At 39.5% G+C, this 24,505-nt stretch overlaps 1 protein-coding gene across 10 annotated transcripts in view; it reads left to right on the top strand.

Moving 5' to 3' along the window:
* Positions 1–24,365, top strand: part of LOC125482845 (phosphatidylinositol 4-phosphate 5-kinase type-1 beta-like) — a 95,156-nt gene extending 70,791 nt beyond the window's left edge. For 6 of the 10 annotated variants that reach the window (XM_048595408.1, XM_048595403.1, XM_048595400.1 and 3 more), the window contains 6 exons: positions 11,188–11,272; positions 12,993–13,082; positions 14,061–14,191; positions 20,848–20,965; positions 23,636–23,788; positions 24,345–24,365. In XM_048595408.1, coding sequence (XP_048451365.1) covers positions 12,993–13,082; positions 14,061–14,191; positions 20,848–20,965; positions 23,636–23,788; positions 24,345–24,350 — 498 coding nt within the window. In that variant the 5' untranslated portion in view covers positions 11,188–11,272 and the 3' untranslated portion in view covers positions 24,351–24,365. Of the gene's footprint in view, positions 1–3,755; positions 3,811–9,386; positions 9,508–11,187; positions 11,273–12,992; positions 13,083–14,060; positions 14,192–20,847; positions 20,966–23,635; positions 23,789–24,344 lie in introns of those variants that run through there. The other 4 variants (XM_048595407.1, XM_048595405.1, XM_048595406.1 and 1 more) reach the window with 2 other exon arrangements.
* The last annotated feature ends 140 nt before the right edge of the window (positions 24,366–24,505 follow it).

Below are 24,505 nucleotides of genomic sequence, written 5' to 3'. Positions count from 1 at the left end.
GAGTGAGTGCTGCACAGTCAGAGGTGCGTCTTTAGGTAAGATATTAAACCAAGGCCCTGCCTTCTCTTCCACTGGACTTAAAGGATCTCATGGCTGTGTTTTTAAAAAATAGTAGAGTTTACCTTAGTGTCCTGTCTGAATACTTAACCCTTAATTAGCATCACAAAGATAGATCAACTGGTTGTTTATCACAACAGTCTTTTTGGGAGCTTGCTACGTTCAGTTTCTTTCACTACAACAGTGACCACACCTTTAAAAGAACATCATTGGTTGCAAGAGATAACAAGGTGTAGAGCTGGATGAACACAGCAGGCCAAGCAGCATCAGAGGAGCAGGCAGGCAGTTCCTACTATCTTTGAAACAATCATTGGTTGCAAAGTACTTTGAGATGTCTTTGAATCTTGAAATGCACTATACCTGGACTGGGCTGTCAGATTTTCTCTTTCAAGTGTGGGTGGCATGGTGGCTCAGTGGTTAGCACTGCTGCCTCACAGCACCAGGGACCCGGGTTCGATTCCACCCTCCGGTGACTGTCTGTGTGGGTTTCTTCCGGGTGCTCCGGTTTCCTCCCACAGTCCAAAGATTTGCAGGCTAGGTGGATTGGCCATGCTAAATTGCCTGTAGAGTTCAGGGATGTGTAGATTAGATGGGTTATAGGGGAATGGGTCTGGGTGGGATAGCCGAGGATCGGTGTGGATTTGTTGGGCTGAAGAGCCTGTTTCCACACTGTAGAGATGCTATGATTCTATGAAGTGTGTTTTACCTTGTCAGAGTTGCAATGCATCTCTTTCCCCACTTTCTTTGTCTTAGATGAGTTTGGCTATGTTAAGACTCTAAATGTAGAGTGTCGTATTTGAAACAGTTCCTAGATCCATTTTACAAATAAAACAATTCATTTTATTATAAAATGTGCTGTCTGACAGTACATTTTGTTTTCTGTGAGAAATTCTTAAATTGTGTATCATTCTTAAACAAAAAATTTAGATCAGTTTTGGAGTTATAAGTCAAAGACCCACAGACATGTGTATCATTGCACTTAAATTTGTTACTATAGCATCTGAATCCATAAAATGCCATTAAATCATTTGCAGTAAGAGGAGAAAGTGAGAATTTTAACAAATTGTAATGGTCTGGAATGTGCTGCCTGAAAGGGCAATGGAATACTTCCAAAAAGGAATTATATATGTAAATTATGGAATGAATTCCACAAGGTTTAAGACATTTGGATAAGTACATAAATTAGAAAGGTTTGGAGGGATATGGGCCAAGCGCAGGCAGGTGGGATTATTGTTGGCATGGACTGGTTGGATGGAAGAGTCTGTTTTCTGTGCTGTATGACTCTATGACAGTGGAGGAAGGAGCAGATGAGCGGGCTATTGGGAAGGCTGTTTCAGAGCCCCCATACGATGGGCTGAAGGCCAACTCCTGTACTGTGGGATTCTGCAATAAGCTCAAAGGGTTTTATTCCTTTACAGAAGCCCAAGCCCCCATCCAGTGAAATTTGAAACCTGTTGTGATACTCTGCCTGTTAATATTCCACATGCCTGGTTCAACATGAGTCCCATATAACCAGAGGAGTTGACTAGAGACATTCAAGGTTACAATGACAGTCACATGACCCATATTATATACAATACAGAATATTCAGTAAAGGTTCACAGTACTCTTTGAAGCACTGCCACGGTTGTAATGTAGAACTTACGAAGAGCAATTAAACACCCACAAACAACAATGAGTGATAAAGAGCAAATCATGCATTTGATTATCTGTTTGAGTGACATTGATGGGTACATTGGAGAACACCACTGGTTGTATATGTTTGTGCCCACAGGATCTTTGTCCACTTAAGCTAGATGACCCTTGATTTAATTTGTCATCAGAAGGAGGGCACCTCTGATACCGCAGCGCTTCCTCAAGACTGACAGTGGAGTGTTAGTCCAGATACTGTATGCAAGTTCCTGGAGTGGGGCGTGGTCAATTTTCCGATTCAGAGACAGATAACTTACCAAATTGAATCACTATTGACATCTCCCAGGTTTTTTTGCAATCCTATGTTTATACAAATTGTTTCAAATGATTTTATGATAACAGGCACCACTGGACAGTTATTACGTGGCAGCAGCTTTCCCTTTGACAGGTTTCTTGCATTTTGGTCACTAAAACCATCCTCTGGAATACTTCACTGGGTTTAAAGCACTATACAATTGCAACTGTTGTAAACACGAGAGATGAGACAGTAGGCAAAAGCTGTAACATGTTGCTTTAATGTCAGCCATCTTGCTTAGAGGAAGGAAAGAAATATAAATATTTGATTTACACTCAAACACTAACAAAAGCTTGTTCGTATCAATGATGACAATTAATTTGTGTATTTGCATGGTATTTAGTCAAATGTCATTTCTTTTTGCTTCAAAATGATTTCTTTTCCTTATTAAAAAGAAAGGTAATTTGTTACAGGAAGGAACACCACAGACGCCAGTATCCCATCCCACACTCGCTGTTTATTTACATTTGCATCGTACTTGATGCTCGTCCAGCTTCATCAGAGCCAGTTCTGAGTGAAATGAGCCTCTGATTCTCCTGTTTACATCTGTCAGCCAGGGCTCCCTGATTGGACCAGATTAACAAGCCCAAATGGGGAACTCACATTCTGAGGTCCACCTGACTGAACTTGTTATAATCACTGCACTACATTTCCTAACTATGGCTTAAAAGCCCTTAATGTTTCTCAAAGAATTTCAGATTTGTCATGACTACAAAACCAAATAAGCTAGGGCCCTTCTCTCTAGAAGACATAAAAGTTGATCAAGGTCTTAATTTGGCGACACGGTGGCACAGTGGTTAGCACTGCTGCCTCACAGCACCAGGGACCTGGGTTCGATTCCAGCCTCGGGCGACTGTCTGTGTGGAGTTTGCACATTCTCCCCGTGTCTGCGTGGGTTTCCTCCAGGTGCTCTGGTTTCCTCCCACAGTCCAAAGATGTGCAGGTTAGGCGGATTGGCCATGCTAAATTGCCCGTAGTGTTCAGGGAGGTAGAGGGTGTATATTAGGTGGGTCATAGGGGGATGGATCTGGGTGGGATGCTCTGAGGTTCGGTGTGGACTTGTTGGGCTGAAGGGCCTGTTTCCACACTGTAGGGATTCTAATTCTAATTCTATAAAAGACGGACATAGACAATAGGTTAGTGAATTCAGGAGATATATCTTCTAGGGAGAATTGAGAACGTGGAACTCACTATCACAGGGAGTGCTGGGGGTGAAAACTGTAGTGTGTGGTATATCGTATACATTTATGGGCAATTTGGATAAGGACACAAGGAAGTAATAGAAGGTAAAGCCGGTATCACGAGGTAAAGTTGGATGAGAAAATATTTCCATGCATATAAACACCTGCATAGACTGCTTGGCTGATTGGCCTATTTCACACTGTAGCTTCTGTGTCAGTTTTCATTTCACATGCAAACACAACATACACGAATTTTCACCTGAAAGCAATTTGCACAAATGTTTGATGAATGAATGTTTTTATTGTTATAAGATCTATAAATTGCTTTTTTAATTTCAAGGATTGTTTTCTGTTTAATCTGTTTTTGTGAAGTTTGTAAACCAGTCCTAAATTGCTACCCATCATAGAGGAGAATTTCAAAGAGGAAGTTTTTGAGAACTTGAAAGATAACCACCAATTCAAATGTCAGGTTAAACAGTTTGAACGTGCTCTGGGATTCCAATGTTCTCCTCTTGTTCATTCTCCCACAGCTCTGCTACCCAAGTGGAATTTGCTTGCCCATCTTGGTTCTTTCAATGGTTCCAGGTATGACAAACCTCTGTATTAAAAGTCAAATTCTTTTCTACAAATCCTTCCATGACTCACCTCTTGTTATCTCTGTAACCTTGTACAAACCTCTGAAGTTATATGCACTCATACAATTCTTCATCCCAACTCATCTCATCAATGGTGTCTTGCCTCTAGCTACCTGGGCCCTAAGATCAGGAGCTCCCTTCCTAAACCCCTCTCCTTATCTCTCTTTGTTTGTGCCTTTCCAAATGACACTTGCTCATGCAGATTAATACAAGACTAAGTTATAGTTTATTCAAGCAAATGGATATTACAAGCATTTACAATTGGTACAGAATACAATCCATTAAGATGCGAGTTGATCAGTCTTTGCTTCGGGGTTTCTGATTTGTCATGGATGTGTGACTCAGCTCTTTTTCAGAGTGCTAGGTTCTCATTATCAACTTTTTGATTTTTGGCTGGCGGTGAAATCCTATTTCCAAGATCCACTCCTGATGCTTGCTCGTCTTCAGCTGGTTTGTTCCAACTCTATTCTTTCTGCAGTTTTCTCATGCTGCAATTTCAGTACGTTCCATTCTTAGGCCAGTTTCTGCATCTTCCAGGCTCAGCATGGGTTGACCATTTTACTTGTAGTTCTTATATTTGGTCAAGTTGTTCGAGTCCATGAGTCTACATTCTATCTCTGTCTCACCACATTAAGTACGCTACTGATAAAACCTACCTCTGGACCAAGCTTTCTAACATCGACTCTAATACCAACTTATGTGATGTGGCGCAACATTGTGACTGATGATGCTCCTATGAAATGCCTTGGGGAATGATTACAGTAGATAAATGCCAACTGTTATTTTTAAACACTTGTAGTAATAGAAAATGTTGGAAGTCCTCTAACCTGCCTGCATCTGTGGAGAGGTAGAAACAAACTTTCAGTGATTGTGTATCAAACCTCAGCCTGAAACATTTACTCTGCTTCTCTCTCCACACGTGCTGCTGGACCTGCTACTTATTTCCAACATTCTCAGTTTATGCCTAGAAATTCCAGCATCCATGGTATTTTTCTTTTTGTTTTGCATTATTAATACCTCTGCTAAACCTTTCTGTGAGGTACGCCTATTTGCCAGTTTCACATGTACAAATTTTCACTCCTTACCAAAAACACAATGTAGCAGATGATGAACAGTAATCAAATGGTACTTGTACAGCATATCCCCCCAAAGCAATATGTAGTGTTAAGCTTTCTAATTCACTTTGGTAAATATTCATACATTTTTAACATTACTAATCTAGTAAAATAACCTACAGATGCAGCTCGGAGACAAGAAGATGTAGAGCTGGATGAACACAGCAGGCCAAGCAGCATCATGGGAGCAGAAAGCCTGACGTTTCGGGCCTAGACCCTTGTAGCTGATGAGTTGAAAACGTCAGTGTTTTTTTCCTTACACGTTGTCACATGGCTCTATTTCTTTGAGTGGGCTGCACTGTAAGAGCATGGCAAGGCATTAGTCATATTGGTGCTGTTGCTGTGTAATTCCAGGGGCTGGATTGAATGACGTGGGACTATTTGCCTTAAGATTTTCTACATAAATATGTGTCTTTAAAACAGGTGGAGGAAAGAGTGATTGTCAGTTCTGTCAAAAGGAAATCTTTTTGGTATTAGTTGAAACACTTCCTCCAGTAATGATAATGAAATATCAGTGGTGCTGGATATCATGATTTATAATGAGATAGTAAATACTGGAAATAAGAGATTGATGTTTGTGAGCCAGTCACATTGGGATTTGAATGGTAAGTGTCTGGTTTAAGGATTTTTTTTTACGGAACTGAGACAATGTATTATATGTTGGTTAGCATGCAAAAAAGCAGCTGAGCAGAAACCAGTGGCATATATCATTACCTAGTATGAGTCATGGATGCAGCTGTAGGTGTATTTGATGGTGCACTTCACAAAATCGGCATGTGATTGATCTTCCTCTTCAGATGTGATGTACTGAAATGGCTTCACCTTTTGGTCTATTCTCTCAACGACTTGAGAAATCTGCATGATGGCACAAGGTGTTTCTAAATTGTTATTCATCTGGGTTGTGGTGTGTATCATTCAGATTATCAGTCCACCCAAGCATATGTAAAAGTTGTTCAGATCTGAATAACCAGAACGCCGTGAATTCAGCCCAGTCAACGTTGTAACAGTGATGACACTCCTAAAAGTATTGTTTGCTGTGAATCATTTTGCAATACTGTGAGTTCAAACAATTTAATTTTTTTTCCCTAGTAACTATTCCAACAACTTTCCCATTTGTTTATTTCCGTGTAGATCATATCAGACTATTGCACTGAGAAATACAAGGGAGAGTTTATAACCTATTTCTGTGGAAATTGATATTTTCACACACACACACACACACACACACACACACACACACACACACACACACACACACACACACAATCCCTACAGTGTACAAACAGGCCCTTCGGCCCAACAAGTCCACACCAACCCTTGGAGCATCCCACCCAGACCCATCCCCCTATAACCCACCTAATCTACACATCCCTGAATACTACAGGCAATTCAGCATGGCCAATCCACCTGCCCATATTTGTTAACTTAACTTTGATAAAAGGCCATTTCTATTCCCAAAAATTATCTATAACCACCTGATGAATGATTAAGTGACTGTGTTTTGAATGCAGGTTGGCTCTCCTGGTCTTGAGATTGATTTAGTAATATCCTTTCTGTGTGAGGCTCTGGAGCACAATCACAGTCTAGAAATGAATGTTTGGCCTTTTAGGACAGAGATGAAAGAAATTTCTTCCCTTGAAACATTGTGAATCGTCTGCACCAGAAGCCTGCGGATGCTGAATTGAAGATGTTCAAGACAGATTGGTAGATTTGAAGGGAATTGAGGGACATGGGATGTTTGGGAAGATAAAATTCGGGTAGGAGATGATGATTTTCATGGATGGTAGAACAGGATCAAAGGGCTGAATAGTCAACTCAGTCCTGTGTTTTTTTGTATTCTAACAACATCACCTCCCATTCCTTGTTCATAGTTTTTCTTTTGAAAATTTGAATGCACTTGATGCAGACACTCAAAAGATATATGCAAGCCTTCAGCAGGACCTGGAAATGCCAAGATTGGGTCGACAATTGGCAGGGAACAGCAATTCTCATCAGGATGATTCTCGATCTTCTGGAGCGCACCATTCACCAGAAACTTAATTGGACCAGCCATATCAATAATGTGGCTGCAAGAGCAATTCAGGAGTTGGATATTTAAATGAATGCCTAACATTCCTAACCCCTAAATTCCTCTTCTGCATACACAAGTCGAGATGTGATGGAAAACACAACTGGCAACAACAGTGAAGAAGCTTGCCACTATCCAAGGCAAAACAGCTTATTTGACCAGCACTCTGACTGAGCCCTACATCCACCACTAACAAACCATGTCCACAGTGTGGTCTGCTGGATGCAGTGCAGTAACTTTACCATCTCCCAGCCTCATGAACACTACTGCTGAGGAGAACAAGAGCATCATTGCCCGAGGGGTCCAGTCACCTCCCAAAGGTACCCTCCGTGTCACATTATCATCCTAACTTGGACACAAGCTTCCATTTCCTTCATTGCCGCTGGTCAAAATTCCTGAAAGCAGTTGCCTCTTGCCACCGAGGGAGAATGGTCAGGTCAAGAAATTTAAAAGGAAATTACAGCCCTTTCTAAAGCCAATTCAGCTCAACTGGGCTGGATGGAAGGAAAAATATATTGTGTAGTCCAAGTGTTGTGGGTTCCTATTGCAGAAGGCATCACTTTATGGTTATCCTGGACAGAGAATTTACTGAAGTAATTATTTGTTATTCATCAAGCATGGAAAGAGCCAATCCAGTAAGAAAACCTTGGCATTACTTTGTCCTCATTTGAAATCAACAGATGAAGTATTTGCAGTTGGAGTGTAAAAAGACAGTTTTAAGAACTAAGAAGGATGAACAACTTGTTCAAGTGATTTTGCTTTTCTTCAGCGCACACTAAATTTAAACTGTTCCTTGTGAAGTTGTCTTTCAGTTTATATTGCTTATTTGGAAACTTGTTAATGATTTCTGAGAGTATTTCAAGGCACCTTTGTACTTTTTTTTTGCCACATTGTTTGAAGAAGTTTGGCATCTTTTTTGCACCTCTTGTATTGCCTGAGAACTATAAATCATACAATTTGTTACCCACAGTTCAGTGTGATTTGGCTATTTGAGAAAAGGTGTTGAGTGTTTGAGAAGTTGTTTTAATGCTCGATGAAACTTTGCAGAACACAACAATCTACAGTACAACCGAATGCTCAAAAAAAAATTTTGTATCGAACTGTTGAAATTGGATTACAACTTCGCTTTGGTGAACAGCGTGGGTAATTTAACTATTTAACATGGCGTCATAATCTGATTTTGAGTCGGGTTTTCTTCAGATACTCTACTAAATAGGACAATCAGTTCTCAAATTTCAGGCACTTTTTCTTTCTTTCGGATACTTTGTCAAGCATATAACTTTTTTCTGTGCCATAATTAGGATGTTTCCGATGACTGGAGAGTGCAGAACCAGGGGTCACGGTCTAAAGATACGGGGCTGGCTATTTAGGACAGAGGTGAGGAATTTCTTCACCTAGAGTGTGAAGAGCCTGCGAAATTCTGTCACAGAAAGTGGTTGAGCCCGAAAGATTGAAAGTTTTCTAGTAGGAATTAGTTTTTTTTAAAGGTTGTAGGGGTCAAAGGGTATGGGGAGAAAGCAGGGTCAGGGTACTAAGTTGGATGATCACCATGGTCATTTGAATGACAAAGCAGGCTCAAAGGCCCATATGGCCTACTCGTCCTCTTTCTGTAATTCAAAGAACGCAAGTTTTATCTAAAAGATGCACATTTGAAGTGGATTATATAAGAAATCTGTAGCAAAACATTACTACAAATCTGTAGTCCTGCGTCTGTTCACATTCTCCTTTTTGTTGGAGAACGGTTATGTCACATTTTAATCCCTGAAGATCATGTGATTTTAATCCCTGTTAGAGTTTGGTGACTTGTCTTCATTTGCTGAAGAATCTAAGATTTATTGAATTAGTACTTTACAATCCAATGGCCTTTCATTTCACTTTAAAGGTAAGGCATGCATTTCCTCTCAATGAACGCATAACTTATTCACGCTCCCTTTGTTCTGCCTGATGTCCTGATACAGTTTAATTGCTTCAACAAATGTGATTTGTGTTCTCCTGAAAGTTTAATCATTACTCCCAGAGAACTAATAATGAGATAAAACATATAATAACGTATATGGGGGCAATATGTTAACCAAGAAATCCTGTTACTGTAATTAAACAACAGAGTTTAAATGACCCTCTTGTGTTCCAGATTCTAGTCTTTAGATAGCAAAGGAGTGAAGACAGTTTCACAATCGGGGTCTCAAAGGGACAAGTAAACTGTTGAAAGTAAACAATAACAAAATTGGCAATACGTGTTTCATTTAGCAGAGTTTGTTACAATCATTTTAGATACAAAAACATGCTTTCATAATCTGTAATATTATTTGGAATGATTTTGAATATCGGTCATGGTGTGTTAAGGTATCCGTATGCATTGTGCCGGAAGCATGCTGCCTGATGTTTGCTGTTGTACTTTTCTGTGTGGAAGACAGATATCTATTGCTGGTCAGAATGCAATGATGGCTGCTTGAATCCTCACCAAGTACGTTGATTTCACTAGAGAGCAACCCTTCTGGGTAGGGTGAATTTGTAGGTCTGTCAGTACACAGAAGGAGTCCATTGGCTTAATGTGCCTGAACTAGCTCTGTGAAAGAGCCATCCAATTAGTCCGACATCCCTCCCCCCTCCAACTCTTTGTCCCTATGTGGAACTTTACAATTGTCCCTGAGCATTTATTCAATCCTTCATTTTGAAAGTCAGAATTTAATGTGATTCTCTCCCTTTTCAGGCAGTACATTTACAGGTAGGTTGTCAGAACCATTGCATAATAAAAACATTCTCCTCAAAGGTCATTGACGTAATTGTGACAACACATTTTTCAGAGAACCAAGCTTTTATAGTAATGTACATGACCAGTCAAAATCTCAAATAAAAATAGAGATATAAGGGATGACGGATATTTCTCTTCTCTCTCATAATTCCTTAGCATTCAAATTAGGGCAATTGAATACTTGGAAGTTTTTTGATGTCACATTATAAATTTAACATTTCCAATGAAAGATTACTGACAATTCTAGCTTTAGACATTATATACCTTACAAGTATTAAGCAATTTTTGCTTTGTCACTTACTGATAGCTACTTATTGTATTTTTGATGCAATTATTTTTAAATGTTGCCTTTTAAAAAAAATTCATTGCTTTAACAACAATGTGAGACTTGGAACAAAATAAGAATAATCTTCATATAAATGATCAGTCATTTGTGTTCCTACTTGGACTGTAGGAAATGTCGTGCAATATCATATCCTTGAATTTTATTGTTGAAATATTGGAAACCCTTCAGTGGAGCAGCATGCTGTGACCCAACTTTTGATATTGACTGCTGACATTTCATTGCCTTTCAACTATCTGCTTTTCAACCATTTCCCTTTCAAATTTATTTCAAAGTTCACTACTTTTCTTGACATTTTCAGATGTGACCCAAGTTCCCTAGCAATTCTATTACTTTTTAGCAAAAATGCTGAGGAGGAGGCAGTCATAAATGTTAAATGCTAGTGAAAATAAACTTCTTCCTACAGGAGCGTTCTATAGAGTGATAACTACTTGCTGCGTAGAAACAATGCCTTTGTTACCTCCAGATTCACCTTTTCCAATTCCACTGTTCTTCTGACTGACCATCCACCTTCTGACCTTCATAAAGTTGAGCTTATTCAAAACACTTTTACCTGTGTCCCAACACTCACCAAGTTCTGCTCATCCGCCATTGATTCTGTTCTATAGTTGATATTGGCTCCCAGACTAGTAACTTTCTCTTTTTTTAAAAATTCTCTTCTTTCCTTTTCAGATCCCTGCATGGCTTCATCCCTCTTGATTGCTATAACGTCCTTTTCATAATTCCGTAATACCCTGAGATTTCTGCATTTCTCCAGTTCTGGCCTTCCATGCGATCCCCCTCACAATTGGCACTTGTGCCTTCAGCTGTCTGGACTGTGAAATTTCCTTCCTAATTCTCTCCATCTCTTTCTTTTCTGTTAAAACCTACATCTTTGACCAACCTTTCAGTCACCTATCCTAATATTTCCTTGTTTAAGTTAATATCAAATCTGATTTGTTCCTGTGATGTGCCTTAGAATATTTTACTGCATTGAAAATACTATAGAAATGTACATAACTACTGTACAGATCTTGTAACAATTCTCACACGTGCCTTATTTTCATCAGCATGTGCAAGAACTACATACCCTGTCAGTGAAGGAGCCCATCATGAACAGCTTCAGATGACTTTGTAACCCCTTTGTCAACAAAGGTAACAAAAGAATTGCATTTCTATTCTGGGGTCTGGAGCTAAGCAAATATGTATACGGAAAGAAATTAAAAAGTTTAATATCTGCATGCATTTCCTACGAACTTTTCTTTCCCATGAGAAATATCAATTTAAACATTTCTGTTAGATGAGACTTCTGGAAAGTTGCCACATCGATAGTGACAGAAAAGAGAGTGCTTTCCAGGGGACTGTTTGGGACAAACTTGCCCAATCAAAAACACAACATGAAGATTTAGAATTTTTTTACAATAAGAATTAGATTTTATTGCCCCATATACTCAAGAACAGGGATACAGGAATACAATAAAAGTGTCCAAAGTCCCCATTCCTGGTACCATCTTGGGTACAAAGGTACTTGGGTACAAAATAATAAAAAAAATTAGAAGTTCAGCATTACCGTCCTTCTTTAGCCATGGGCCTGCAGGCACTCCAAATTGGGCTTTCCCCATGAGGGCTCACTGTCCCCACTAGGGATTGATCTCTTTTCTCCGCCCCAGCACTTCAGTGTGTTACTGAGAGAATGCTGTACTGTTGGTGCTATTAGTAGGAGGTTAAACATCGGGACTGCACTAACTCCACCACCACCACCTTGGATAGCTATAAAAGGTCCCAAAATGCACTCTTTGAAGAAGGGCATTAGTGGTTCTTCCTGACGGCCTGGACTATATTTATCCTTCAATTAATAGATAATCTGGATGTTATCTCACGAGGATCAAAGGGCCTGGTAAAAATTGGGCTCCTCATCAGGACTCTGGCGCAATGTCCAAGCCTGAACTCTACATTTGTTAATGTTTTGATCACTTGGGTTGTTTGGTCCCAGCTACCAGTGATTCATGGAGTTCCCGAGAAGTTGTGACTATAGAATGTGTTCAGTGATATGACCAGTTTCTCTTCTCATCTTTTCAAGTGGAATAATGTTTTAAATATGTCCCTTCCTTTGGCCTGCCTGGCTGTTTGAAGCTGCAAGTTAAGTCAGTCAGTCCATCTTGGAATGAATGACTGACTGACTGTTTTCCAAGTTTTTTTTGTGGTTTGGTTGAGAAGATTAGATCACAAATACTGTTTTGTTCCTAAAGAAGTTCAAACCGACCACTGCCAGGGCACAATTTAATGCTGCCCCCTTTAGTGAATTTGATGTCAGATAGGGACCCTGTTGTGTTTCCAACTCTGGCAGGAAAGCAGGGGAGGCCCTGGTAAGAACTGCCTTCCTGCCAACCCTCTCTCCACCACAACCACCACCACCGTCACCACTGCTCCATGCCCCTTCGCCATCTGCCCCAACCCAGTGGTGGTGCTGCTGGTGAGCAATGAAAAGCTGCTGCTGGCCTCTGCCAGCTGTTAGTGGCAGGACCTGCATCCCTGGGGGCCTTGATCTCCGAGATGGCCGGCTACTACTCAGTTTTAATGCAGTGGGCCTTTCTGAAAAGAGACAAAGTTGGGCCCCTGTCAACTCTTCGGGCATCAGTTGAGATCCCCATCACCTTAATTAAATATAGTCCCAAGTCTCTACTCTTCAGGAATCTAGTTTTGGGAATAATAGCCTGGAATCTCTGCTCTCAAAGCCTATGGCTTTCCAAGGGAAGCAGTATGCCAACTGTGTACTTTTATATGCCAATGAATAAAACTTTACAGTGACTGCTGATACATGTATTTATTTCTCATAAAATATAATTTAAAATAAATTAAACATTGTGTTTTTTAGATGACTTCCACGACTGAAACCAGAACCACTGCAGTTCGGCAAAATGGGCACAGTGGTGAAGGCAACTCTCGGGAAAAGACTTACAAAAAGGTAAAACTGTCATTGCTGACCTTGTGTACATAACCACACTCTCCTTGCATTTGTGTCAGGTATGGAGATTTAATTTCAGCCATTCAGATTTATGATTTGTCACGTCTCCTCCATGAGAGGAAAGCAGGGGAGGGCCTGGTAAGAACTGCCTTCCTGCTAACCCTCTCACCACCACCATCACCACTGCTCCATGCCCCTTTGCCATCCACCCCAACCCAGTGGTGGTGCTGCTGGTGAGCAATGAAGAGCTGCTGCTGGCCTCTGCCAGCTGTTGGTGGCAGGACCTGCATCCTTAGGGGCCTTGATCTCCGAGATGGCCTGCTACTACTCAGTAGGGACAAAACTAATTATTTGTTATCACATAAAAATGAATAGTATCCTTCTGTTGAGTAGGAAGCAGGCTTCTTCACTGTATTAAATAGATTATTTTCAAAGAGGTGGCTAAGCCTCTTTCGATGAGGTTTGTGGATGTAATGCATTTAATGTTTATTATATGTTAGTTGTGGCTAGCCCTATGAAGTGAAGATGCATTTTCATCCCTTATAAATTAACACCACCCCAAACCTCTTGTATAAGAGGTTTTTCTTCTAATTTATAACCCCTGTCAAAAAGAAAACCATAGTATGAAAATATTGACTTCAGTTCTGTCCTTCACCATTTGACTTACAGGGGTAGAGCATTTAGTTGTTTTGTATGTTCTTTTTTTCTTCAAGGTTGGGATTTGAAGGGGTCTGGTCAGGTAGTTTAAACTTCTTGGTTCATGAGTAGAATGTTCAAGATCAATGCATCATTGCTATGGCAAGGATTCACACTCAATCACAGTTATGTGACTAGAATGTTCTGTATTTTCTGTTGTTGCAGAAACTTCCAGTGATTTTGTTATGATTATAAATTATTTTGCTTTTAAACAGCCTTGTTTGATGCACAGGGAAGGTTACACAGAAAGCATGAGTTGTTCTATTGTTATTTTTGATGCAGACACCATCATCTGCACTTCAAGGCTCCATCCAACTTGGAATAGGATACGCTGTTGGGAACCTCACATCAAAACCAGACAGGGATGTGCTTATGCAGGATTTCTATGTTGTGGAGAGTGTCTTTCTACCAAGGTTGGGTTTTAGTTTCTTAAAATCTTTCTATCTTGAAACATTTCTACATTTATCTCTGAAATTTGATAATATGTTACATTGGAGATATCTTGAATGTATGATGGCTGTACAACAAGAAACCTTGAGATTATTAATGACACATGTTCTTTGTTTGATTTTGCAAGTGGAGTTACTAATTTTGTTGTATAGGGAATATATCCTGCCTATAACCTGGAGGTCGTTTGTATATTTGGAAAATGTCATTCACAAATTGTTGCGTTAAATTTGCTTATCAAAAGACAGACTTGAGAACAATTAGTTCATTTTGCATCACATGAAAATTCCAACTGGAAATAAGCCATTTAGTTCAGTCAGTCCATGTTGATGAGTATCTTCCGTGTGGTCCGTGGCCCAACCCTAGTACTTTTTGCCTGTCTAACCTAACCCTAATACGGTAAACACAAGAGTAAAGTATTTTGATTAAACTGAAAAAAAGACTCTGCAGAAGATTTTACAAGTAACAGCCCATCAGCTTACCATCAAACACACACTGTCCTTTTCAATTATGCAAAACTTTAAACATTTTCTAGTAGTGGGAATTGGAAGTACCACTCTAATCACAACACACGCCAAATCCACATCTGTGCTTTCACAATTGGAGGCAATGCCCCTGTTTAAAGGTGAAGAGCAGCAGCAGAAAGCTCCACAAATTGACATGGAACCAGCCAGATTCCCTGCATAAGAGATAGTAGGAACTGCAGATGCTAGAGAATCTGAGATAACCAGGTGTACAGCTGGATGAACACAGCAGGCCAAGCAGCAGCATAGGAGCAGGAAGGCTGACGTTTCGGGCCTAGACCCTTCATCAGAAATCATGTGTTCATCCAGCTCTACACCTTGTTATCTCAGATTCCCTGCATATGCCTTCTGTGCGTAGGGTCCCTGTTGAAATGAAAGGAAGGTTGTTTTGCAAAAATGTCATGAGGGCACCCATCTTGTAAAGCTTTTTTGTTTCATTAACAGTTTTAGCAGTTTGTCCTTCAAGGTCCTGCCGCTTTAGGCAACTATTCCTCTTATCCCATAATAAGGTCTCCCAGAAGTTTAGTCCTATCTATATATTTAACCTAATTTATTACTGAAAGGAAAGTCATGTTGCCAAAGCATTTCCTCTTGCACAAGTCAGGGCAAACACCGGTCAAATTTCAATTGACGCAACAATTTGTACTGTATGAGAGAAAGGTGCTGATTGGTTGCTAATTAGACTCTGGCTCAGGCCCTCCATGGAGATAGCAATGGGGAACCACGGATTCCACAGACTCCCAGATCATTAATAGAAGACACAACGCTTTAATATAAACTGTTTCTTTGCAGAGAACAAGTCCCTTGCATTTCAACGTACATCCTTTCAATCAGAAATGAGCCGAATTGTAAATTTTAAATTGTTAGTGTAATAACTAGTGAACTCTGGATTGATTAGTAGGTGCTGCCCAACTGCAAAATCCTATTGAATATTTTACTTTTGGTTTCTCAAGTTGGGGGCTACATTGAGTACCATCTGTCCTCCGCCCATTGCAAAAAAAAAAGTTCTGTGCAGGTTAATTCAATCAACCTGTCGTTTGGGGACATGGACTACTTACCTGGAATTGCATCAGCACCTGGCTCGTTTCTTTCTCCATTTTTGAATGTTTTGGTCTCTCACCTAGCTTACATAGACAAGAACTTGTACTCATTTGGCCCCCTCCTGCTTCGGCATAAAGTGCCAATGGACATACTGCCTACTCTACTCTACTGTATTTTTCCCCATTTACTTTGGCATGGTGTCTTCTCTCACTAGTCTTGTCCAATCTCTAACTGCAGTCTTTTTGAATGTGGATTTTGCAGCAATTTTAACAAGAACACAAGTTCATTAAAACACAACAGAAGAGGAGAAACTAAGTTGCTTATTGATTCACTTTCTCACCTCTCTCTCCCGGGCACTGCTTCTAATATCTCTTCACTTGGCTGTTTGCCCATTTTCCTGATCTTGCCTCTGTATTAAAGGTGTGATTTAAATGCATGTGGTTGTTTTTTGAGTTGCACTTAGATATTCAAACTCTTCATCTTGAAGGCAAAATGGTGACAGAAAACTGATTGTTTGTACTTGTGTCACATTCATTTTTAAAATATCAAAACAAAGCCATTGTAAACACGATCAAGGCCTTGTCCAATATTTCGCTTACTCATGATTGGAGATGGATGCATTTACATAAATGTTGGCTTAAAGAAATTTGATGTACCATGAGTATTTTTTGTTTTTGATTACAGCACTTTTTTTTAAAACCAGAGAATAAAAGATGCTGTCAATGCTAGGACCTGTCTCTGAAAGTTCTTGTAGATGTCAGAGCTCTAGCAAAGAAGGGCAGTGAAAATTCAAAATCTTTGTGGCATAGAAAGAAAACTAGGATTGCATTTATCTCGCACTTTTTGTGACATCACGCATGCTTCCAGGGTGTTTGAGAGCCAATGTGATACGTTTGAAGTATAGTCACTGGCTGCAACAATTATTGCAGAGCAAGATCCCACAAACAATATAATATTCATTACAGAAAATGTGACATTTTTTGAGGGATAAATGCTGACCAAGACATTGAAGAAAACTCTTCTACTACTTTGAATTAGTGACCACTGGAGCTGTTGTGCTGACTAGAAAGGACAGAGGGATCCTCTGATGAATGTTCCATCTAAAGAGCAGCAGCTTTGACAACTTAGCACTCCTTCAATATTGCAGTAGATTGTGACGCTTTAATATAATGCAATTTGACTGACAGGAGTTTCTAAAACATCTGGAATGAGTAAAATTTACCATTTCTTTCAGGGAGAATTGATTGACAAATCAATCAATACTATCACCCTGGAATGGGTGTGTTCTTGTTTCTACAAAACATCTTCCAGTTCTGGTGCACTGCTTGTTTGGGAAGATGTTGATTAATGTTTTATATTGAGAGGACTGGCCATTTATTCCAAGCAGGCAGAGACCGGAGAAAATGGAGAAGGATAAGCTTCAGGGGAACTGGAAGCAGAGGAGGAAAGGATATTTCTGGCTGATTCAAAATTAGGGAGGGAATTAATGGGAAGAGGGAATATGTGAATTGGTAATTGGTTAGATATCCTGCTTTGTCTCAAAATTCACTTGAGGATCAAATGAGGCTGAATGGATTGAACTCAAACAAGCAGCCACACTACTAGATGTAAAAAAAAAATGAAAGAACTGCAGATGCTGTAAATCAGGAACAAAAACAAAATTGCTGGAAAAGCCCAACAGGTCTGGCAGCATCTGTGAAGGTAAAAAACAGAGTTAACGTTTCGGGTCTGGTGACCCTTTCTCAGAACACTACTAGATGTGTATGATAGACCTTTAAATATGGGGAGAATGTTCGAGAAACAAATATGTCCCCAAATTTCTGAATGCAGAAACAATTGGGTAATAATAGTTGGAGACTTCAACTACGAAAATTTCAACTGAGATACAAACTGTGTGAAAGGCACAGAGGACACAAAATTCATGAGTTGCATTCAAGAAAACTTTTTTAGCCAGTTTGTAACAAGCCTAATGAGAGAGCTGCAGGTCTAGATTTAAACTTAGGAAATCAGACTGGGTCAGAGGATGAAATAGAAATGGGTGACTGTTTGCAGATAGTGATCGTAATAATATTAGATTTAATGTCATTTTGGAAAGGGACAAAGATGGAACAGGAATAAAAGTTCTAAATTGGGACAAGGCAAAATTAGTGAAGCTGAGAGATAATGTAGCAAAAATGGACTGGTCACAGCCTGTTGAAGGAAAATCAGTAGCAGGCAATGAAAAGTGAGATTCCATCGGCTCAGTAGATAGGTGCCCACAAAGAAAGCAGGTGATGCTGTCAAATTTAGAATCGCACAGTTATCCGGTGCCATAAAGCAGAAAAATAGTGAGGGATGATCACAAAAATGAAGTAATACTTAGGTAGCTTAGAGTGTAGAAAGAACAGGGAGAAGTTTTAAAAAAAAAAAAAAATTAGGAAAGCAAAACTAGGACCTGAAAAAATGTTGGCTGGTAAAATTAAGGAATGTCTAAAGATGGTTTATTAGTACATTTAAGAGCAAGAGGATGATGAAGGAAAGGATGGGGTCTGTCAGAGATTTGCATGGATGCTGATGGTGTATGCAGGATTTGTGATGAGTACTTTTGAGTCTCTTCCTTTAAAAAGGAGAGGGATTATACACTTTTCCTAGTTAAAGAGGAGGACTCTGGAACATTAAAGAAAAAGAAGCGTAATGAGATGGAAAGTACCTGGGGGACTGACCACCTTAAAGGTGGATAAATCCTTAACTCCAGATGAATTGTTCCTTAGGCTTTTAAAGGAATCCAGGAAGGAAATGACATACTCGGAGAATCATTTTCAAATCCTCACTTTATACAGGCAAGGTATCAGAGGATTAAAGACCTCTGAACATCATACTCTTATTCAAAAATGGTGCAAGAAATAGACCAAATAAGTATAGGCCAGTCAGTCTGATCTCAGTGGTTGAACAAATTACTAGAATCCATATTGAGAGGCAGATTAACTCTTTTCTAAGAAAAGCACCGATTAATCAAGTATGGTCAGCATGGTTTTGTTAAGGGGAGGTCATATTTTACTAAATTGAATTTGTCAAGGAAGTAACAAGTTGGGTAATTGAGGTTGTGTCTGCATGAAATTTTGTAAGGCATTTGAAAAGTTGACGCATGGCAGATTGATCAGAGAAACTAAAGCCCATAAGATGCAGACAGGGAAACCAGGTGATATGGGACAAAAATTGGCTTAGTGACAGGGGGAAAGAAAGGAGAATGTTTTTAAGAATAGAAAGAGTTGATGATATGAAGGGAATAGCTGGTTATGTTAATTTTGTTGAGTAGATGGAAAAGTGCCAAATAGTATTCAATGTAGAGAAGTAAAGTTATGTATTGGGGACAGCAAACAAACCAAGGGAATATACAGTAAACAGGAGGGCAGTGAGAGGGGTCGAGGAAGCGTGACTTTGGAGTTTAGGGGGTCTTTAATTATGCAATTTTAGAATGGGATAGTGGTAGTGTGAGGAGTAGTGAAGGACAAGTCTTCCAAGATAGTGTTGAGGAGAATTTCACATAGCATTATGTGTCCAGTCCAACAAAAAAAGGCACTGCTAGACCTAGTTCTGAAAAAGGGTCACTGGATTTGAAACAGTAACTCTGTTTTCTCTCCACCGATGGTGCCAGACCTGCTGCATTTCTCCAGCAATTTCCACTTTTGTTCCTGGTTCTTGGGAATGTGGTGGGCCAAGTAGAGCAAGTGTCAATGGGGGAACATGTAAGGGACAGTGACCATTGTACATTAAGGTTTAGAATGATGGAGGAAAATGACATTTGTCAATACAGCGTAAAAATAATCAACTGGTAGAGACTTGACTTCAATGGGGCAAGAACAGAGCTGTGCTGAGCAGACTGGAACCAATAGTTGGCAGGCAAAACAATAACTGAACAATGGGCTACCTTTCAAAGTGAAGATAGTTCATGTACAGTGAAGCTTTATAACTGAACAAGGTAGGACAAACAAATCCAGAGTTTCCTGGATGATTTAGGAGATGAAAAGTAAGTTAAAGAAGAAAACATGTGCTTATGACAGTGTTTGGTGTTTTGTATTTGGCTTGGTTTTTTTAAAAGGTTCAGAACAGATGAAATAGGAAATAGGGGAAGCAAAATGTGATTATGAAAAGAGATTGGCATCTAACGTATAAAGGAAAATCCCAAAGCCATCAGTACTAAAAGAATATTAGGAGGAGAAGTAGGGTTAATGAGGATCAGAAAGGGAATTTACACAGGCAAGAGACATGGTTGAGGTGTTAGATTACTTTGCATCCATCTTTAGCTATGAAGCAGATGTGCTTAGGCCACAATGACAGAGGGAAACTCCATCACAAGAGGGGTTCATAACTGATAAAGAAGAATTGGATAAGCTGCTGCTAATTAAAGTTGGTAACGCATCAGATGCATCCAAGTGCATTGAAGGAAGTGACAGTGGAAATTGCAGAGGCATTTGCAATGCACCTTCAATCTTCTCTGAATTCAGGGGTGCTACCTGAGGACTGGAGAATTGTAAATTTTACACTTTGTTCAAAAAAATGTGGAGAGAGACCCAGCAATTGCAGGCCACTCAGCTTAGTTTTGGTAATGGGGAAACTTCTGGAAATAATTACTTGTGAGAGAATTAATAGTCCCATGGTAAAATATGGGTGGATTTGGGTGAGACAACATAGATTTGTTAAGGGAAAGTTACATCTAACTTGCTGGACAACAAGGTGCAGAGCTGGATGAACACAGCGGGCTGAGCAGGAAGGCTGATGTTTCGGGCCTAGACCCTTCATCTAGGCCCAAGACGTCAGCCTTCCTGCTCCTATGATGCTGCTTAGCCTGCTGTGTTCATCCAGCTCTGCACCTTGTCTCGGATTCTCCAGCATCTACAGTTCCTACTATCTCTAACTTGCTGGAGTTTGTTGAAGGGATAATGAAAAGGTTGATGAGGGCAAGACTGTGATCTGGTGTATGTGTTCTTGCAAAAGGCATTTAATATTTTGAATGCTTTAATTTTAAAAATAAATTCTGATAGCAATTTATTAAGTTACCTCTTCATGATGATTTTCAGTGAAGGAAGTAATCTCACACCCGCACATCGCTACCCAGACTTCAGATTCAAGACGTATGCTCCATTAGCATTCCGCTATTTCAGAGAACTCTTTGATATAAAGCCAGATGATTATTTGGTGAGTTTCCTTTTGTAATGCTGCAATTCTACCTTTTTAAAAAAGTTCTGAGAGAAATGTCAAGTTTGTTGCTTGCTGTACAAGGCATTGTTCCAATGCACTTGGTGTTACGGTATGCTGGATTACTGCAATCTGGCCAATTAATCATAGGATATTATTGCCAAGGAAGGCTAGAAAGTTGAATCTACAATAACTTGCATAGAAACTTTTTGTAGTGAAACATTTGAAGGTGTCTCAAAGAACAAGTTATCAAACAGGATTTGACCCTGGGCCACGTGAGATGATAGGTGATCAAATGTTTAGTTGGACATAGATTTTAAAGAGGAAAGAGTTAAATAGGTGGAGAGGTTTTAGCGAGGGACTTCTAGAGCTTGCATCCAAGGTTGAAGGTACAAACATCAAGGATAGAATGATTAAAATTGACAGCACAGAAGAAGCCAAAATTAAAGAAGCACAGATATCTTGGAGAGTTGAAGGGCAGAAGGAGGTAACCGAGAAGGGGTGCAGGTCACTGAGAGATTTTGGAAACAAGGTTGAGAATTTCAAAATTGTGGTATACATTAAATTATTTTTAAAAATAGGATTAATGCTGGATTAAAACACTAGCTTATTTAAGGAAAAAACTCTTATGAATGGAATTGATAATTGTGATTTGGCTAAATTGTTCAGACATGCATCCAAATTTCACCAAAAAGTATAATAGAGTTGTGAATATATTTCCAGGGTAGACTAATGAAAGAGTACATAGATTTACAAGATTGTTGGATTCCTTTCAGGTAAAAGGAAGAAATAAGTTATGGTGAAAAGCTGAGTAGGTGAGTTACTATGCATAAGAGATGAACCTTTTGGGACTTGTTAATATTATTCTGGTCCCAAGAATGAAAGCTTTGGATATCACAGACTGGAATGAATACGCATACAGGTTTTTTCACATTTGCCCCTGAAAGTGGAGCTTGTCATAATAAAAGAGGTATGTGGCATGCAGTGTCCAGAGTTATTAAACAAACTGCTTCCTCTTGTATGCAGTTATTCCATCCTCACCAAAGGCTGAGCAAAAAACAGATAGAACTGCAGATGCTGGAAATCGAATAAAAACAAATTGCTGAGAAAACTCTGTAGGTCTAGCAGAATCTGTGGAGGGTCACTAGACTCAACATTAACTCTGCTTTCTCTGCACAGATCCTGTCAGACCTGCTGCGTTTTCCCAGCAATTTGTTTTTGTCTCACCAAAGGCTGCTTATATTTTCACAAGTGGGAATGAAAGGAATATAATTGCTTCATGCAGACAAGCCCAGACAAAATAATGATGTTTAATGCAGACATCATCAAACAGCTTATGGTAAGGAAGAGTGATCTTTGAATGGTGGCATACCACAAGCTCTGAATGATGAGTGTCTCTCCTCTCCCCTCCCCACCACCACCATTCCACCCCCCGCCCCCATTATTAACCTCCCACTAATGCCACCTCCCTCTGTGTCAGAGTTACTTTTAAGAGCTGAGTACTAAATAAAGACCAAAAGAACTGCGGATGCTGTAAATTGGGAACAAAAACAAAGTTGCTGGAAAAGCTGAGCTTTAAGAGCTCTTTGGATTTCTGCATTTAATGTAGCTCTCGATGCAAAAAATTAAGGCTCCTGCTTTGTGCTTGATTTGACTCTCGTTCACTCGATTTTCTTCTCTGTCCTTTTTAGTCCTTAAATCTTAATAATTAATAAGATTTGATGGTGGATCCGTATAATTTTCTGAAGTCCCAGATAGACTCTTATTCTCACCACACTGTTATTGGCTGTCACTCCCAGCAAGTCATAGTAAAACATGCTCTGGTCGAAAGTTGAGAGGAAAAAGTCTAACTGCACACTCCAGGGGATGCCCCACTCCAAGGTCAGGGCTCTGCCGAATACCTTGAAATTACTAGGACAGAGCAGGGAGCAGTCACTGTCCAAGTCTGAATGCTGTTTTATCCTTCTGTTCCACCAGCTTGAGTGGAATGAAAAGATCTCCTTTCAAAATCTAGTTAGCACAGGAAATTGATCACTATTAGCTTAGCTATTTTAAAAACTCCTTTTCTAATAATCAATTGTGTAATTGTTTATCAACTCTCTTGTTTTGAGCTTGCGTGCACGTTGCGGATTAATGTCTGTTCTGAAATGGGTTAGGATTGCATATAATTTAAATTCATTTTTTTTAGACAAGTTAATGTATACCATAAATGTCTGTGTAAACAGACTTATTACTTTTTGTTCAATTATGAAGGAAACGGCTGAGAACTGAGATGAAGTGTACTACCCTTAAAAAGACCTGGCACAGGCTTTATGGGCCAAATGACTTCCCTCTGTTGCAATCTGTGTAGACAACAACTTTTAATATTGGATTTTTTTTTAGAATCCTCCATACGTCCTGGAAAAAGCCTGTGATTTTTAACAAGCTTTATGGCATTATTGTATATTAATTCTAGTAAGGTTGTCTCAGATCAATTTAAATTAAAAATAATTATACTAGTTTTCTTTTTAAATTCTGTGCTTTGGTTAAGTCATAGCTGTGTGTTTAATCTGTCAACAGCATCACAGCCTTGTGAAGAAAAATTTAATTTCCGTTAGCAAAATGATATTGTAAGTAGTTTAGGAAAATAAGCATGTTAATTATTTTTTCAAAATCTGCCTTTCCCACCAGTATTCTTTATGCAATGAGCCGCTGATTGAACTTTCTAATCCTGGTGCTAGCGGGTCTTTATTTTATGTCACGAGTGACGATGAATTCATCATAAAGACTGTGCAACATAAAGAAGCAGAATTCTTACAGAAGCTGTTACCAGGCTATTATATGGTAAGACTTTAAATATTTCAGGAATCCTAAATTTTGAGCCATGAATGTGTTGGAGGCCACGTTAACAGGTCATTTAAAATTGTGCAATTGCATTAAAAATGGTGGATTGAAAGCTAAACAAATTCAGTCAAGCAAAGAATCTTCTAACACAAAAATATCACCCTATCAATGTTATGAACTCGACATTTGCAATGTCTGAAGAGGCAGTGGAAAGAGATTTGATACTAGCTTTCAAAAGGGAATTGGGCAAGTACTTGAAGGAGAAATGTTTGCAGGGATAAGGAAACAAAGGTTGGGGAATGGGATCAAGCAGGTAAACTTTCAAAAGAGCTAGCCTGGACCTGAGAGGTTGAAGGGCCTCCCTCTGTGCTGCACAATCCAATGAATAGACAGATTAATGTCATGAAACAGTCATGAGGTGGTTCACAGGATCATTAATGGGACAACTTTTGGACATAAGGTTATGTAACAAATAGCTTAGTCAATAGGGAGGTTTTAAGGTCAACCTTAAAGGAGAGAGAAGTAATGTGACGGTGGAATTTTTGGCTTGTGTTAGAAATGAGGCAGAATCGCGAGGGAAGTTCAGCAATGTTGATCTTGATGCCAGGAACAACTCACCTCCTCTATGACTGTGACATCTTTTAAATACTGGCTATCAAGGTAAGTTCTCTATTAAGGGGAATTATTGCTTATAATGAACTTACCTGTAGATCTGGC

Source organism: Rhincodon typus, chromosome 3 (assembly GCF_021869965.1).
Source record: "Rhincodon typus isolate 14 chromosome 3, sRhiTyp1.1, whole genome shotgun sequence".
Classification (NCBI taxonomy): Eukaryota; Metazoa; Chordata; class Chondrichthyes; order Orectolobiformes; family Rhincodontidae; genus Rhincodon; species Rhincodon typus.
Note: the sequence above shows the minus strand (reverse complement) of the source record. Positions and strands in the feature narration are given on the sequence as shown.